Here is a 15,514-nt window from a genome sequence, read left to right as displayed (position 1 = left end):
CCATAAAACAACGTTACACTGAACATCAGTGCTGTAATTGCCATTTGAAACCAAGAAAGTCTGCTATTGCTGAACTTTCTATTTCCACAGGACATTTGATGGAGTATGATAAAATAATGATTTTGACCACAGCAACATCTTTTTGGGGCTCCATTATTAAAGGATGTGTGGAAATACACCTGGTGGGAAATCTTATAATCTGTAATAGTGCCTACCAGTGGGGCAGTGTGTGGAACCCTATCATCTCCACAATTTGCTCTAAACAAATATGGCAGAGTGTGCCAATGGCCACAATGAGCAATAATGCAGAGGAGAGCTGAGTTCCATGGCTCCACCAGTGAATGTGCTACTGCCAGGTAGTATGGTCAGCCTCTCAACATGATTTTGACACATGCGTGGAATACTAACAGTGTGCTATATTCTATGGAATGGAGGATGTCTTCGTAAATCTTTGCTGGCTTACCTGAGGATGACTGGCAGGTGCCCAGTTGTAATGTTGTGGGATGTATTTAATGACAATTGGCTGAAAGCCTGAAATTTGTTTGAACATTCAGTCTGCAGTGAAAATTTTAAAATTCACATGTTTTGATTAATCCAAATATTTTTTATAATAATGCTCTTTAGAAGTTTTCTTCTTTCATGTTCAATGGTATAAAATTTTAAGGAAAGAAGATTAAGAGTTTAAAATCTTTTTGATGATGAGGTTACTAAAGCTGACAAAATTTTAATATGCCATGCTAGGAATTATGAGGGTCATACTGAATGTCCTGGTTTGACATAATTATTCCAAATTTAAGTTAATTCACGTGCAACACATCCATTAGCATCACAAACAGTATAGACACTGATTCCATTCAGTTTGTTTGTTTTCATAATATTTCTTCTTCTCATAATAGAACTCAAACCAAGGATTTTGCTGCATACTACAATAAATGAACATAATAGAACTCAAACCAAGGATTTTGCTGCATACTACAATAAATGAAATATAATTTCTTTTATATCATTTACTGTAAGACTTCTGAAATTCATTTTCCATATGCCATTCCATTTGTTCCAAAAATTAGAAACATAAGTTTTCATCAACACTATTTTCTATGTCTCTATTTTCAGAGTGTCTCCACATCATACTTATACTGTTCTTGTGACTCAGATCCCACAGAAGACATACTAAACTCTAACTTTGAAACATTCAATTATTTTTCCTTTCTGTTTGAAGAAAGTGTGCTTTTAGTACAAAATCATCATAAGCATAGAACAGTAAAGGTTTTTTTTTTGTTCTTGTTACTAAAATCAAATTCTTAGGTATTAGTCACAATAAAGTTTGTTTGTATCACTAATCTTATTACTTTATAGGTGTTTTTTTTTCCTTTGCACAATTTCTGCACTAGCAGATCCTGTAAACAGAATTTTCTTTCTGCCTATGTGCCATTTCTAATAAAAGAAACTTACTGAAATATGAAAACACTGTATTTCTTCTATAAAACTTTATACAGCTGAGGTTCTTCACCACAGCACAGTCACAAAGCAGCAATTGAAAATACTGTTATTATCTCTCTAAGTTGGCTTTTACATTCATGAACACAAAAATTACATTGATCACATTATATTACAGTGATCACATTATATTCTGCAAAAAATTAATACAAAGTCTCTTAAAATATAACACTGTAATTTGTTATGTATTTATGCTCTTTTGAGCCTTATTTGTAATCTTTTACTTCATACTTCACATATGTACTTTTTGGGAAAATTACTTGTAGATTCCTGCTCCTGTTCCAATAGAGGTAGCCCATCTCCTTTAGTACAGTGTTTAGTATTTCTGTTGTTTTACTGCTATATTTATTTTGCACTTTCTTGGTCATCTGCTGACATGAACACTGAGTGTATCATTCTTTGCGAGCTTACACAGGCAAATGGTGATAAATGTCTCAGAAAGTACATTACTGAACTGATGTCACTATCAGAAGCCATCTTTATGTACTACAGTGAGCACTGGCAAACATAATTGCTTTTCTTTGAGAATGACAGTTAACACAGCTACTTATTCTTACTTTTCCTTGTTCAGTAAATGTCGTGGGCTTCATCCTGTTTACCATGAGGAGATTTATTCTGTAGATGGATAAAAGGAAATTGTGCTGTATTTCCCTCTCCATTATTGAAAACAGTTTGAAGGTACCAACAAAAAAAACTGCTATATTTACTCTTACATACAAGGGGTTGTCATAAAGCTGTAATAATCACATAGATAAAATCAAGCTATGAATATTAAACTTGGCTAGTCCTTCCCTATATGTTCACCCATCAGTGAGACATGCTTCCCAATCTTGGGTGACATGATGAAGATCCTGGTTGTAGATATTTGCACTTTGACTGTTCAGGAAAAGTTCCACTTCAAAAATCACCTCCTCCTTATTTTGAAAATTGCTGCCATGTAATGGTTTCTTCACCTGAGAAAAGAGGAAGAAGTCACAGGCAACAAGTTGCAAGAGCATAGGAAGTAAGAAAACTTAATAGCCCAAAGAAGCAGCACATGTGCCTGTGTTCTGTACTGAATGTGGTGATGTGATGTCAGAGAACAAAAACACTCCATTGGCACAGCTTTTTCAGATGCTTCTTGATGGCCTTCCTTAACCTTATCACAAGATTTTAGTAGTGTGCTTCTGTAATGGTTCACCCCTAATGACTATAATCTGTGGTATTCACATTCGACATCAGCTTGCCCAATGGTGGTTGAATATTTGCCTTTTTTGTGATACTAAATCCACATTTTTCAACTGTTTGCTTTTCTACATTGTCTATGGGTCATAGTGTCACTCCAAGCACTTTTACATGGTGATTAGGTGGCTAAAGAAATCATCTGGATTGGCTTGATATAGCTGCAACATTTCTGCTCTCGACTCACATCAGTGCACTATTTGAATGAATGTGAGCTGTCAGGAACCCAGAGTACAGCAATCTTTGTAGCTTTCAAAATGTTGTGGAAGATGTTGAAAACTAATTGATTACTGATTGTATGACACTCGATCGTGGCGTGCAGCACATGGTTTATTTACATAGACAGCTATGTTTTATAGCCAACATGACATCAGCAGCCATGTCCACATAACAGCACACTGGTATCTCTTACTGGCTGCAAGGAGAGTCACCAATAGTGGTCATCGCAGGGTATCGACCTCACTGTTGGATGACAGACATATAGCAGATTTTCACTTCTTCCACTATTGCCTAAAGTGTGATTCAGTAGTCTTTTAGCAGAACACCAGGGCCCCCAGTTCTATAGTGATTCCTGGTTCTTCATCATTCATACAAATTCTGAAAACAAATTACCACATGGTACTCCACTTCATCAATACACTGCAACATACTATTTTAGCTCCTCATGCTGTGGCACAGAGTTTCCAGTGTGTACCAGGAGTGCTGGTATGTCCCTGAAAAAAGAAAAAAAAAGATTTTTTTTTATATGGTAATTAAAACTTCATGACCACCCCTTGTATAAATGTCAGGAGTGAGGGAATATGTGTATAGATAGACTAAGAAGGAAGCATATCATGTGAGACGAATATAATATAATATTATGTTTTTAAAAATTCAGTTTCCAGAAATTGTTGTAAAATAGTGAGGGAAGTGTCTGTAATGCCAGTGGTTAAGTTGTTCTCTTGTCACACACATGCAGCCATTTTCTTAAAGATTATTTTACAAAAAATTGCGACACTATCATAATTTAAAAAATGGATACCATGTCACCGTGAAGTTTTTCTCTTCCATTACAGTGTTATATCTTATAGTTTGCATAGAATTTAATGGTTAAGATGAATGCTAGTAAAGATGTAATGATATCTGCATTACCAACAATCATCAGGCTACTTTGTTTATTAAAATTATTTCACAACCATAGGAACATACAATTTTTTTAATTACCTCACAGTGAGAGCACAACATTACTCACAGGGTTATTGCTCCTACTCCTGTGTGTATACCTTTTGATACAAACAATTACAATACAGTAATAACAGTAGTAGGTTCCACCAGAGTCCAGGCAATCTAGGGCAATTAACTTTGAATGTGGCTTGCTGTCATCAGTAGGGGTGGGCTGTACATCACCACTCTCTACCCGAACAAACCAGCATAATAATGTTTATACCAAATCCTTATAATAACAGTGAGACACATTAGCAAATAATTTAATAAAAGTTAAACTGTGGTTGCATCTGTTATTTTAAATCCTGAAGGATCATAATGATGCTGAAAACAGATTGAACTTAAATCCCTTTTATTTTTGAAAAATCCACAATGTATGCAAATGGTGGCCACAGCAAATAATTCAATGAATAACAGTCCAGTATCTATCAGCAGTGCAAAATTTGGAATTACATCATGCAGACATAACATTTACACCCAGCAGCATGTGCTAAATAATAAAGTACAACAGCGCAATAAACTCTCAAAAACTTGATCTGTGTCTCAGTGTTGACTAGTATGAGATTTATTATTCCCAGTGACTCTAAACTTTATAACCTCAATGTGAGATTTCATCACTAACTAAGCTGCCTCTAGAGACTGAAATCTGACTCCTGTAATTAGACATAGTGTCACACCTGCTTAAGAGTATTCTAAGTCCCACTACAAAAAAGTATCATTCATGGCACACACATTGCCCGTAACCTTACCAACTTCAGATGAAACCGAGATCAAAGTACCTCATCACAAACTTCAGACAGAGGATGACAGACCATGAGCTCTGTCCTGCACACTTATTGAAAGGTTCACTCACATAAACACTGCTCAATTCAGTGCACATATTTTTATCCTGACCACCATTCATAATTTTCATAGTAATTTAATGTAAATACTTGTGGCAAAACATTAGACAATATTTGAGGTCAGTTCAACTCTCTTAATAAAATCAATTCTGAATCATTTCAACAAATATAAACAAATCATACATATTCCACATTCGGCACTCGAGTCAAAACACTGACTTGACCTACTTTATAAATCATGACTGTAATTAGACATACATCATAAGTTATTAGACTATTAAAGAAGAAAACTTTTGGAGATAAGATCATATGTATCTCTGTGCAGTTCTGGCTCTGTTTACATAAATAAACTAAGTTGCTTATAACATTAATGTATATTTGTTTAACTAGAAAGGTAATCTGTTCATTATGTTGCTGGCATTGTCCTCTTTCATTTGGTGCATAACAAGTGTGTCTTTCATGATGGCTTGAGTTGTTACAATTTGTTATAGACATAACGATAATAATGTTAATAATTTAACTATTAAAGCTTCTAACATAGATTTATCTTCAATGAGCCCTTTCCATTGCCACAGTTCCAAAGCCATCACTGATTTCTTTCCACCATGCTTGTAAGGCATGTTACATATTTTCATTAAAACTGTATTAGTGATGACATTCCAAGTCTCAGGCCCCTCCATCTCCACTCATCCCATGACTGTGCCACTTTTAACATATCCCTCTTTCTGACCAGGAAAACCCTGATGAGCATGAGGCCTCGTGGCTTGCTAGCTGCCTTTAACTGCACTTGGCTCACCTGTCACTCTCTGTCTGACAGCTGGCCACTCCAACAAAAGTTCACACCAACCCACCACTGAACTGTCAGATTTAGTATGCCCTGAGGCATTCGATCTGGCTGCTCATAATGTTACACTCGATTCCTCTTTGAATGAGGTCATTCATTCATGTAAAAGCTCAGAGCTTTTTTCATTCTCTTTGTTATAAGCAGATCAAGTTTTATCATCCTGTGACATAACTTTGTGTATATCTCAATAACTGCTGCCTTGATACTGTGTAAATGTGAGTACAAAGTTTCCCACATGGATATAGTTCCTATGAACTGCTGTGTTATATGCACTTGCTTGCAGAGAATTTCTCTTCCACAATTATTTCCCTCAATCTAATTTCTTAATTGTTACTTCCTAGTAAACGTGAAAGAAAATATCCTAATATCAAAAAATATACAAAATAATTAACAACTTACCATAAAGAGGACATGTAAAGTTGCAGACAGGCACAATTAAAAGACGGTTATGCAAAACTCTCTGTCACTGCTTTCATAGGTAAAAGAGAGACACACACCATTCACACACACAAGCAAGCATACCTCATGCTCAAATGACCGCCAACTCCAGCATCTTGGGCTGGAGCATATTTAACATGTTCCTTCCTGGAGTTTTCATTATTTAATTGGAAATAATTAACATAGTAAGGAAAGTTCTGACAGGATGAAAATACTTTAGTTGTAAAGATCATTCACAGAATAGCAGAAGAATTGAGTACTTGACAGGCATGCACAAAAGAGAAAGAAAACTTGCTAGCTGTTGGAATAAATCCTTTGTCGAGCTATAGCACATGCTCTCGCGCGCGCGCTCACACACACACACACACACATTTGTATTTGCACTTTAGTTTGACAGGAATTTATTCCCAAAGGTCATAAGTTTTCTTTCCATTTTGTGTGTGCCTGTCGATGACTCAGTACTTCCACTGCTTGGTGAGTGGTCTCCTTTGCTCAAAAAATAATTAACAATTATTGTTTCTGAAATTAAGCTTATATATATTATCTTAGACATATTTAACATAAAACTGATTATTTACATGTGATCTGCGGCATTATTTATCTTATTGACAGTGTACCCACTTCAAACTATTTTAAATAAGTTGTTTTATTTTAATGTGTTTTATTTTGCTGGGGTCCTCACTAAATATGACACATCATAGTATCACACATGGGAAAAATGTTATCCATGCTCAGTTATTCTTAAAAGAATTTCTTAATAATCTCTGTGGCTATTATGTTCAGCATTGAATATCATGGTTACACTGATATTGATCATTTTTGTACTGCATTTACCTAGGAGTATTTTTTACTTCAGACATTTGAAGCAAAGCATACTTTTACATCAATTCAAAGAAATTTGTCTTTTCTGAATTTCTGTGTCATGTTAGCAAAGTAAGATTACCCAAATAATCAGCAGAAATAATCTTTCACATATGCTGTATAGTTCTTTTTTTTTAGTCAGGGAGTGGTGATGAATGTTTGTTGTTAAGAATAATTTTCTTCTATTTGAAAGGGTACTGTGTTCAAAATTTTTATTACTCTTAAGCTTCAAAAAGTGCCAGTTTCTTTTAAATAACAGTAGATACTCACTATAGCCAACATATTCTTCCTGACAGAATGAGCAGATGTAGTGATATTTGAAATAATTCTCATGTATTTTTCAGTCTCAGTTGCACTTCTTTTTGCAAAAATGAGCAACTGAGAATGAAGAATAAATGAGAATAGCTTTAAGGATAGATATTATTGTCTAACCACCTGTATAACTTATGTTTCTTATATTGAATTTTCTTTTAGATTTCATGCATTGATTTATTTTTTACATGACGTAAACATTTGACAGATGTTTCCATTACTAAGAACCTATTGATCTTCCAAGCATCTGAATTAATTAAAAGCTATTGGGTTTATCAAAAAGGTGTAATGTTTGAATACGATTTACTGTCTTTACATTTCCTGGCAGATTGTGGAGAAGAATCTTACCTAAATAATATTTGTATGTGGTCTTTAGCTGGAACATAATGTCATCAAGATAATGTTATGTTCCGGCTGAAGACCCAATATGAATATTATCAATTAATATTATGGAAAAGTTTATGGAGCCACATCTTACCTAAATGTTGCAAATTTTCAACAAACTTACTCAGATGTAAACAAAGGAGCTTTATGTAGCACTATGCTGTAGCAAAACATTGTAGGATCCTCATGAGATATTAGCATACTTAAACTATGAACTCTGTGGCAGTATTTGGCTTGTTATGCTTTTTCCAGCTTGCTGAAAATATCTCACCTTCATGTGATCAGTCACATCAAACAAACATTTTTGATAACTAAAGTCGCACACTAATACTAAATCACTGGATACTTATATTATATTCAAAGGGAAATGAACAATTTGTCACATAAAACTAATTTTGTAATTTAGCTTTTCTGACATGTAGTTGCTGTTTGAGCTTGGCATGCTGGTTAATTAGTAATTACAGGCCAAGCTGTAATAGTTAGCACATTGCTTGATGCTAGTTGAACATCATAGGTGGCTTGACGAACACGGTGGTAGCACTGGACTCCCTCATGAAATCCAGCAGCCATGGAAATGGCAAGCACTCACAAGGTACTCCAAACGTGGGCCCATCTCCTGCTGTATCGGTCCACTGCTGCACCAAAGAGAACCAGCCATTGCTTCATCATCAAACTCCAAGTATGTCCATTCAGGGCAGCAGATTTCTCAAGATGATACTATTTTCTTTTTCCTTTTTATAGTTTCATGTATGTGTGTAAGACTTTTTTCTTATTAATTTATAGTTTGTTATCTGTGCCAGTATTGCTGAAAAGTTTTGAAGTAAGTAATTATGAATGTAAAAAAATAAAATATAAACTACATCAGACCAAAGCATATGGCGTACTGGTAAGAAGTGAGCAAAAGCATGTCTGTCTTAGTGAGGTACCAGATGCTATACATTACACAGTGACTATAAAATATATGCTTATAGACATTTATAAGTAAAGAATGTGCATTGTTACTGGATTCAAAGTGCTCTGTGGCTCTGCAACTTTTTATATAACAATTTAATTCATAGGTTAAAGAGACTAATCATTTCTTGGCTCATTCAGAATTGACATAATTTCTGTTCCGATCAAGTACTTTTTTGGCACATTTTCCTAATTCATTGCTCCTGTTGTCTATGACTTACACACTGATCAGCACTTTCTCAATCTTTACTGATCAGGAAAAGGAAAAAAAGCCTATATTACCTCTTTATCTTTGTTAACAAATTCCAAATTCACCAAGAACTGTTCCACCTTTGAGAATCAAAATTATGAAGAGTTTGGTTGCTCTAGTGTGGCAGCAATGATAGTATCTTCTTCTTCTTCTTCTTCTGACAACTTCTTTACAGAATGCTTAAGAAGGGATTCTTGGAGACCAGTGATTTTCAGCTGTTCTCATGGTTCTCATTTATTGATGATGTGTTCTTCATCTGGGCGGATGGTATAGCTGATGTGCAAAATTTCCTTACGTAACCAATCCATGTTGAAGATATGTTTTCCTGTCAAAATTTAAGTTGATCTATGTCTGTCCCTTTCAATATCTCCCTCTTGTGGTAAAATTGCCATCTGATTGCATAAAACAGATAGCCAGCTGCTCTGTTCCCTATTATCTTCATCCATTTCCCCATCTGCTCTGAAGACAGAGCCCAAGTGCTTAAATTTACAAACTGATTCTAGTTTCTAGTGGATCCCATTCATTGTAATGTTATCCAATTCTTCCCCTTAGTTTATTATAATCATAGTTTTCGTTTTTAAAACATATATCTCAATTCAAAGGAGGTATTGAATAGAATTGGGGAGAAGAGGAGTTTGTGGCACAACTTGACAAGAAGAAGGGACCCATTGGTAGGACATGTTCTGAGGCATCAAGGGATCACAAATTTAGCATTGGAGGGCAGCGTGGAGGGTAAAAATCGTAGAGGGAGACCAAGAGATGAATACACTAAGTAGATTCAGAAGGATGTAGGTTGCAGTAAGTACTGGGAGATGAAGAAGATTGCACAGGATAGATTAGCATGGAGAGCTGCATCAAACCAGTCTCAGGACTGAAGACAACAACAACAACAACCTCAATTCCTTTCTCCTTCAACTCTGTCTCCTGTACACTGATGCTGTGTTTGAGTTTTTATTGACTAAGCAGAAGATTGAGACTACAGCCTTGCTGGTCTCTTTTCCTCATACTTCATTTAGCAGAGCTCTGATTTCCTGTTCTCACATTGATTCTGCATTTTGCATAAAGGCTCCTGTAGGATCTATATGAAGACTGATTGACCCCACATTCCTGTAAGGACTTCTGTAGTTCAGGTCTTGAAATGGTGTTAGGTGCCTTGTTTCTCTCTATAAGTTTTTGACAAGGCGTTTTAAATATAAGATGAGATTTTAGGTACCTCCATTAGGATGAAAGCCCTACATCCCATCTTATAATCTGTCTTTGACCAGCTTCCTCAATCTAGTTTCTACAGCCATTATGGGGATCTTTACAAGTACAGATAGCAGTTAAATGCCTCTGTGATCATTATGCACAAAATTATCCTCTTTCATAAAAATGGAAATTACTACTGTTGCTTGCCAGTTTCTAGAGATAGTCTTTGTTTTCCACACATGCATCATGATTATAAATATGAAGTCATCTGCCTTCTTCCTCGAGATTTTAATCATTTACAGTGCGATACAACTGTGTCTTGCTGCTACTGTCCCATAGGTTAGCATCTGCATTTTGCTTCATTCCAGTCCTTGTTTGGTCCTTCTTACTTTTTCATTCTGCTTTCTCTCCTATTCTATTTGCTGTTTGTTTGCACATAATCAAATAACTCATGGATGTACATTATCTGACCAAAACTATCCCGAAACCTATTAGTGGACATTAATATGGGGTCGATCCATACTTTGCCTTTACGACTGCTTGATCTCTGTGGAGTAATGGCTGCTTGTTCTTCCTAAACAGCTGAAGCCAGAGAAGGTAGTGATGTTGTGCACTGGTATCTGGAAAGAAGTCAATGTTCTAACTCATCCCAAAGGGTTGAGGTCAGGACTCGGTGCAGGCCAGATCATTTTAGGAATGTTATTGTCCAAAACCTGTTTCCTCGCAGATGATGCTTTTTGACAGGGTGTATTGCCATGCTCATACAAACAATCATCATCTCTGAACTATTCCTCTATTGTATGCAGTACACAATGCTGTAAAATGTGTTCATAACATTCAACATTTTGCCTGTTCTTAGGTAGAATGTGGTGACCCCAACCTAACTGTGATAAACACCCCCATACTATAACACCGTCTCTTCCTTACTTCACTGTTGGCACTGTGTATAATGGAAGATAACATTCTGCAGGCATTCTCCAAATCCTGACTCTTTTATTGGATTGCCGCATTGTGTAGCATGATTCCCCACTCAAAATAACTTGTTTCCAGTCTCTCACTGTGCAGTGGCATCACTCTACACACCACCTCAAGCATAGCTAAACATTGACTAAATAAATGTATGGCTTATAAGGAGCTACTCAAGCACTGTAGCCCATTCATTTTAACTCCATACGCACAGTCATTGTGCTAACTGGTCTGTTGGTTGCACTTTGGAACCCAAGAGAGATTTCCTCTGCTGATTTCATGCCTGGTCATGGTTTAGCTAGGGGTTGTTTCTCTGCATTTATACTTCACAGCCATATCACCAACAGTCAGCTTGGGCAGAAGGGTTGAAATATCCCTGATGCATTTGTTACTCAGGTGACATCCAAAGACTAGTCTACATTATATGTAGCAGAGATTTCCTGCTGATCATCTTTACTGTTTCTCTACTGACAACACAATAATCCCCACCCCCTTTTACAGTGATGGGTCTGCATCTCGTGGCTTCTCTTAGTCAATTCTGCTTTAAATAGGGTTTTCCGGATACTTCTGACCAGCTAGTGTATTTATTAAATATGGGAATATTACTGAGGCTTCCCAATCTCTAGTGATTTTCTGTGTCTTCTACACATCCACCGTGATTTTTTAACAAGAGGTTTCCATTTTGTTCCTCAAGGTTTTAGTCATTTCTGGCATTATACCACTGTCTCTTTCTGCTTTCTTATTAGTTTTTTATACTCTCTGCACTTTGCTTGCTTCCAGTTCTTGTTTGGCCCCTCTTATTTCTTAATTCTGTATTTTGTCCCACACTATTCACTCTTTATTTGCACATAGTCAAATAACTCATGAGTATATTCTCTCAATATCTCCATTATTTCTGCCTTTGTTGATATGATGTTTCAATTTTTGTCTTTCACGTATTTCAGAGGTCTTTATTTCTCTCTTCCTGTGGTTCTGAATACTAAATTCTCATGATATTTTCTGTTCTTTTCCATTTGCTTGTCAAATTCTTTCCATGCATATATATTTATTTATTTTACACTCACTAGTATCTTTAAATCCAGAAATGGTCCTCCATCCATCCTCCTCCTTTCTCACCTCTTTCTGGATGCAAATCCCTCATATCCTCTACACTTGAAGTATATCAGAATCAGGTTAAGTTAGTAAGTGAGTAAATAAATAAGAACAGATATACAAGTAGAAAAGTACGGTTCCCTTGATCCTTTCATGAATCTTAAGAAAACTTCCTTGATACTGACCTCTAGCTCACTTTTGGCCATATCCCAATCCTCAGCACATGTTCAGTTATCAGTTGACAACATTATCTTATGTTGACAGTTGCCAACAACTACATGTTATATACATCCTCCCCTACAGTTTTGGTATTAATGGTATGTATATTGTCTTAGTCAATGATTTGTTAAGGAAAATATCATCAGCCTCACCACTCTCTTCAGTTTTGCATTTATTTTATCACTTGTATTTGCAAGTGCTTACAAATTAATAGCATCTTTATGTTGATTTAATATAGATAAGTGAGTTGTCATATTCATGTTAATATTAAATGCTCTGAATAACCGGACATCACCCACTGGTATTTTTTGTGATCTCTCAAAGGCCTTTGATTGTGTAAATCATGGAATTCTTTTAGATAAGCTAAATCACTATGGTTTGAGGGGGGCAGTGCACAAATGGTTTAATTCATACTTAACTGGAAGAATGCAGAAAGTTGAAATAAGTGGTTCATGTAATGTTAAAACAACAGCTGATTCCTCAAACTGGGGGGCTAATCAAGTACGGGGTCCCACAGGGTTTGGTCTTAGGTCCTTTACTGTTCTTGATATACGTTAATGACTTACCATTCCACATTGATGAAGATGCAAAGTTAGTTCTTTTTGCTGATGATACAAGTATAGTAATAACATCCAAAAACCAAGAACTAAGTGATGTAATTGTAAATGATGTTTTTCACAAAATTATTAAGTGGTTCTCAGCAAACGGACTCTCTTTAAATTTTGATAAAACACAGTATATACAGTTCTGTACAGTAAATGGCACAACTCCAGTAATAAATATAGGCTTTGAACAGAAGTCTGTAGCTAAGGTAGAATTTTCAAAAATTTTAGGTGTGTCCATTGATGAGAGGTTAAACTGGAAGCAACACATTGATGGTCTGCTGAAACGTCTGAGTTCAGCTACGTATGCTATTAGGGTTATTGCAAATTTTGGTGATAAGAATCTCTGTAAATTAGCTTACTACGCCTACTTTCATTCACTGCTTTTGTATGGCATCATATTCTGGGGTAATTCATCATTGAGTAGAAAAGTATTCATTGCTCAAAAACGTGTAATCAGAATAATTGCTGGAACCCACCCACGGTCATCCTGCAGACATCTATTTAAGGATCTAGGGATCCTCACAGTAACCTCACAGTATATATATTCACTTATGAAATTTGTTGTTAATAATCCAACCCAGTTCAAAAGTAATAGCAGTGTGCATAGCTATAACACCAGGAGAAAGGATGATCTTCACTATGCAGGGTTAAATCTGACTTTGGCACAGAAAGGGGTAAATTATGCTGCCACAAAAGTCTTTGGTCACCTACCAAACAGCATCAAAAGCCTGACAGATAGCCAACCAACATTTAAAAATAAATTAAAAGAATTTCTAGATGACAATTCCTTCTACTCATTGGCTGAATTTTTAGATATAAATTAAGGGAGAAAAAATAAATAAATAAATAAAATAAAATAAAAAAACAACTCAAACATTAGTGTCATGCAATATTTTGTGTAATGTAATATCTTGTACAGACAGCTTTTATTAACCTGACACGTTCCACATCATTACGAAGTGTCGTATTCATGATCTATGGAACAAGTATTAATCTAATCTAATCTCTAATCTAATCCTAACAAACAGCTGAAAGAAAGAGGAAACTACAGCTGTAATCTTTCCTGAGTGCCTGCAGCCCTACTGTATAGTTAAATGATAATGGCATCCTCTTGAGAAAAATATTCTGGAGGTAAAAATTATGACCCTTTAGGATCTACAGCTGGGGACTAGTCAGGAGGATGTGATCACCTAGAGAAACAAAACTGGGATTTTGCAGGTCAAAGTTCAGAATGTTAAATACCTTAATCAGGCAAGTAGGCTACAAAATGTAAATAGAGATATGGATAGGTTGAAGTTAGATATAATGGAAATTAGTAAAGTTTGGTGGCAGGAGGAACAGGACTTGTGATCAGGTGGATATGGGGTTCTAAATACAAAATCAGAAAGGCGTAATGCCGGAGTAGGTTTAAAAATGAATAATAAAATACAAATGAGAATAAGCTGCTATAAAAAGCTTAGTGAATGGATTATCACAGCCAAGATAGATACTGAGCCCACACCCACCACAGTGAACTGGAGGAAATGAATGAAAGAGGAAGCCGCCTGTAGAATTTTGCACAGGGCATAATTTTATCATTGCTAACACTAGGTTTAAGAGTCTTGAAAGAAGGTTGTATACATAGAAGAGACCTGGAGACACTGGAAGCTTTCAGATAGACACAAATTTTGAAACCAGATTTTAAATTGTAAGATATTTCTGTGGGCAGACATGGACTCTGATCACAATTTATTGGTTATGAACTGTAGATTGATATGGATGAAATTGCAAAAAGGTAGGAAATTAAGGAGACAGGACCTGGACAAGTTGAAAGAACAAAAAGTTATTGGGAGTTTCGGAAGGAGTACTACACAATGATTGACTAGAACTGAGAAAAGGAATGCAGAAGAAGATGAATAGGTAGCCTTGAGAGATAAAATAGTGAAGGTAGCGGAGCATCAAAAGATAAATTGACAAGGCTTAGTAGAAATCCTTGGATATCACAGAAGATATTGAATTAAACTGATGAAAAGAGAAAATATAAAAATACTGCAAATCAAGCTGGTGAAAGGGAATACAAATGTACACATAATGAGAAAAAATTAAAGAGGTCATTGGAAAAAAAGAGAAGTGGCTGTATGAATATCAAGAGCTTAGGTGAAAAAACAGTTATAAGCAAAGAAGGGAAAGATGAAAGGTGGAAGGAGTATGTATAAGGTCAGTGCAAGGCAATATGAAGGCAATATAATGGAAAAGAAATATGATGTAGAAGAAGATTAGATGGGAAATACAATATTGTGAGAAGAATTTGACAGAGCACTGAAACACTTAAGTCAAAACAAGACCCCTGAAGTAGATGACATTCTGTGAGAACTACTCATAGCCTTGGGACAATCAGCTGTAACAAAACTAATACAACTGGTGTGCAAGATGTATGATACAGGCAAAACACCTCAGGCTTTAAGAAGCACATAATAATTCCCGTTACAAAGACAGCATGTGCTGACAGGTGTGAATATTACTAAACTATCAGTTTAATAAGTCATGGTTGCAAAATACTAACTTGAATTCTTTAAAAAAGAAAGGAAGAACTGGTAGAAACCAACCTCTGGGAAGATGTTTGGATTCTGGAGAAATGTAGGAACACACAAGCAATACTGAC

The 15,514-nt window shown here is 35.8% G+C and overlaps 1 protein-coding gene across 1 annotated transcript in view; it reads left to right on the top strand.

Annotated features, from left to right (window-relative positions):
* Nucleotides 1-15,514, top strand: part of LOC126470159 (potassium voltage-gated channel subfamily H member 2) — a 670,689-nt gene that overhangs the window by 570,340 nt on the left and 84,835 nt on the right. Inside the window, exon 14 of the mRNA XM_050097782.1 lies at nucleotides 8,117-8,281. Within this exon, the coding sequence (XP_049953739.1) occupies nucleotides 8,117-8,281 (165 nt within the window). The remainder of the gene's footprint in view (nucleotides 1-8,116; nucleotides 8,282-15,514) is intronic.

The sequence above is a fragment of the Schistocerca serialis genome, chromosome 3 (genome assembly GCF_023864345.2).
Source record: "Schistocerca serialis cubense isolate TAMUIC-IGC-003099 chromosome 3, iqSchSeri2.2, whole genome shotgun sequence".
NCBI classification, from domain to species: Eukaryota; Metazoa; Arthropoda; class Insecta; order Orthoptera; family Acrididae; genus Schistocerca; species Schistocerca serialis.
This window is presented reverse-complemented; position numbering and strand designations above follow the sequence as displayed.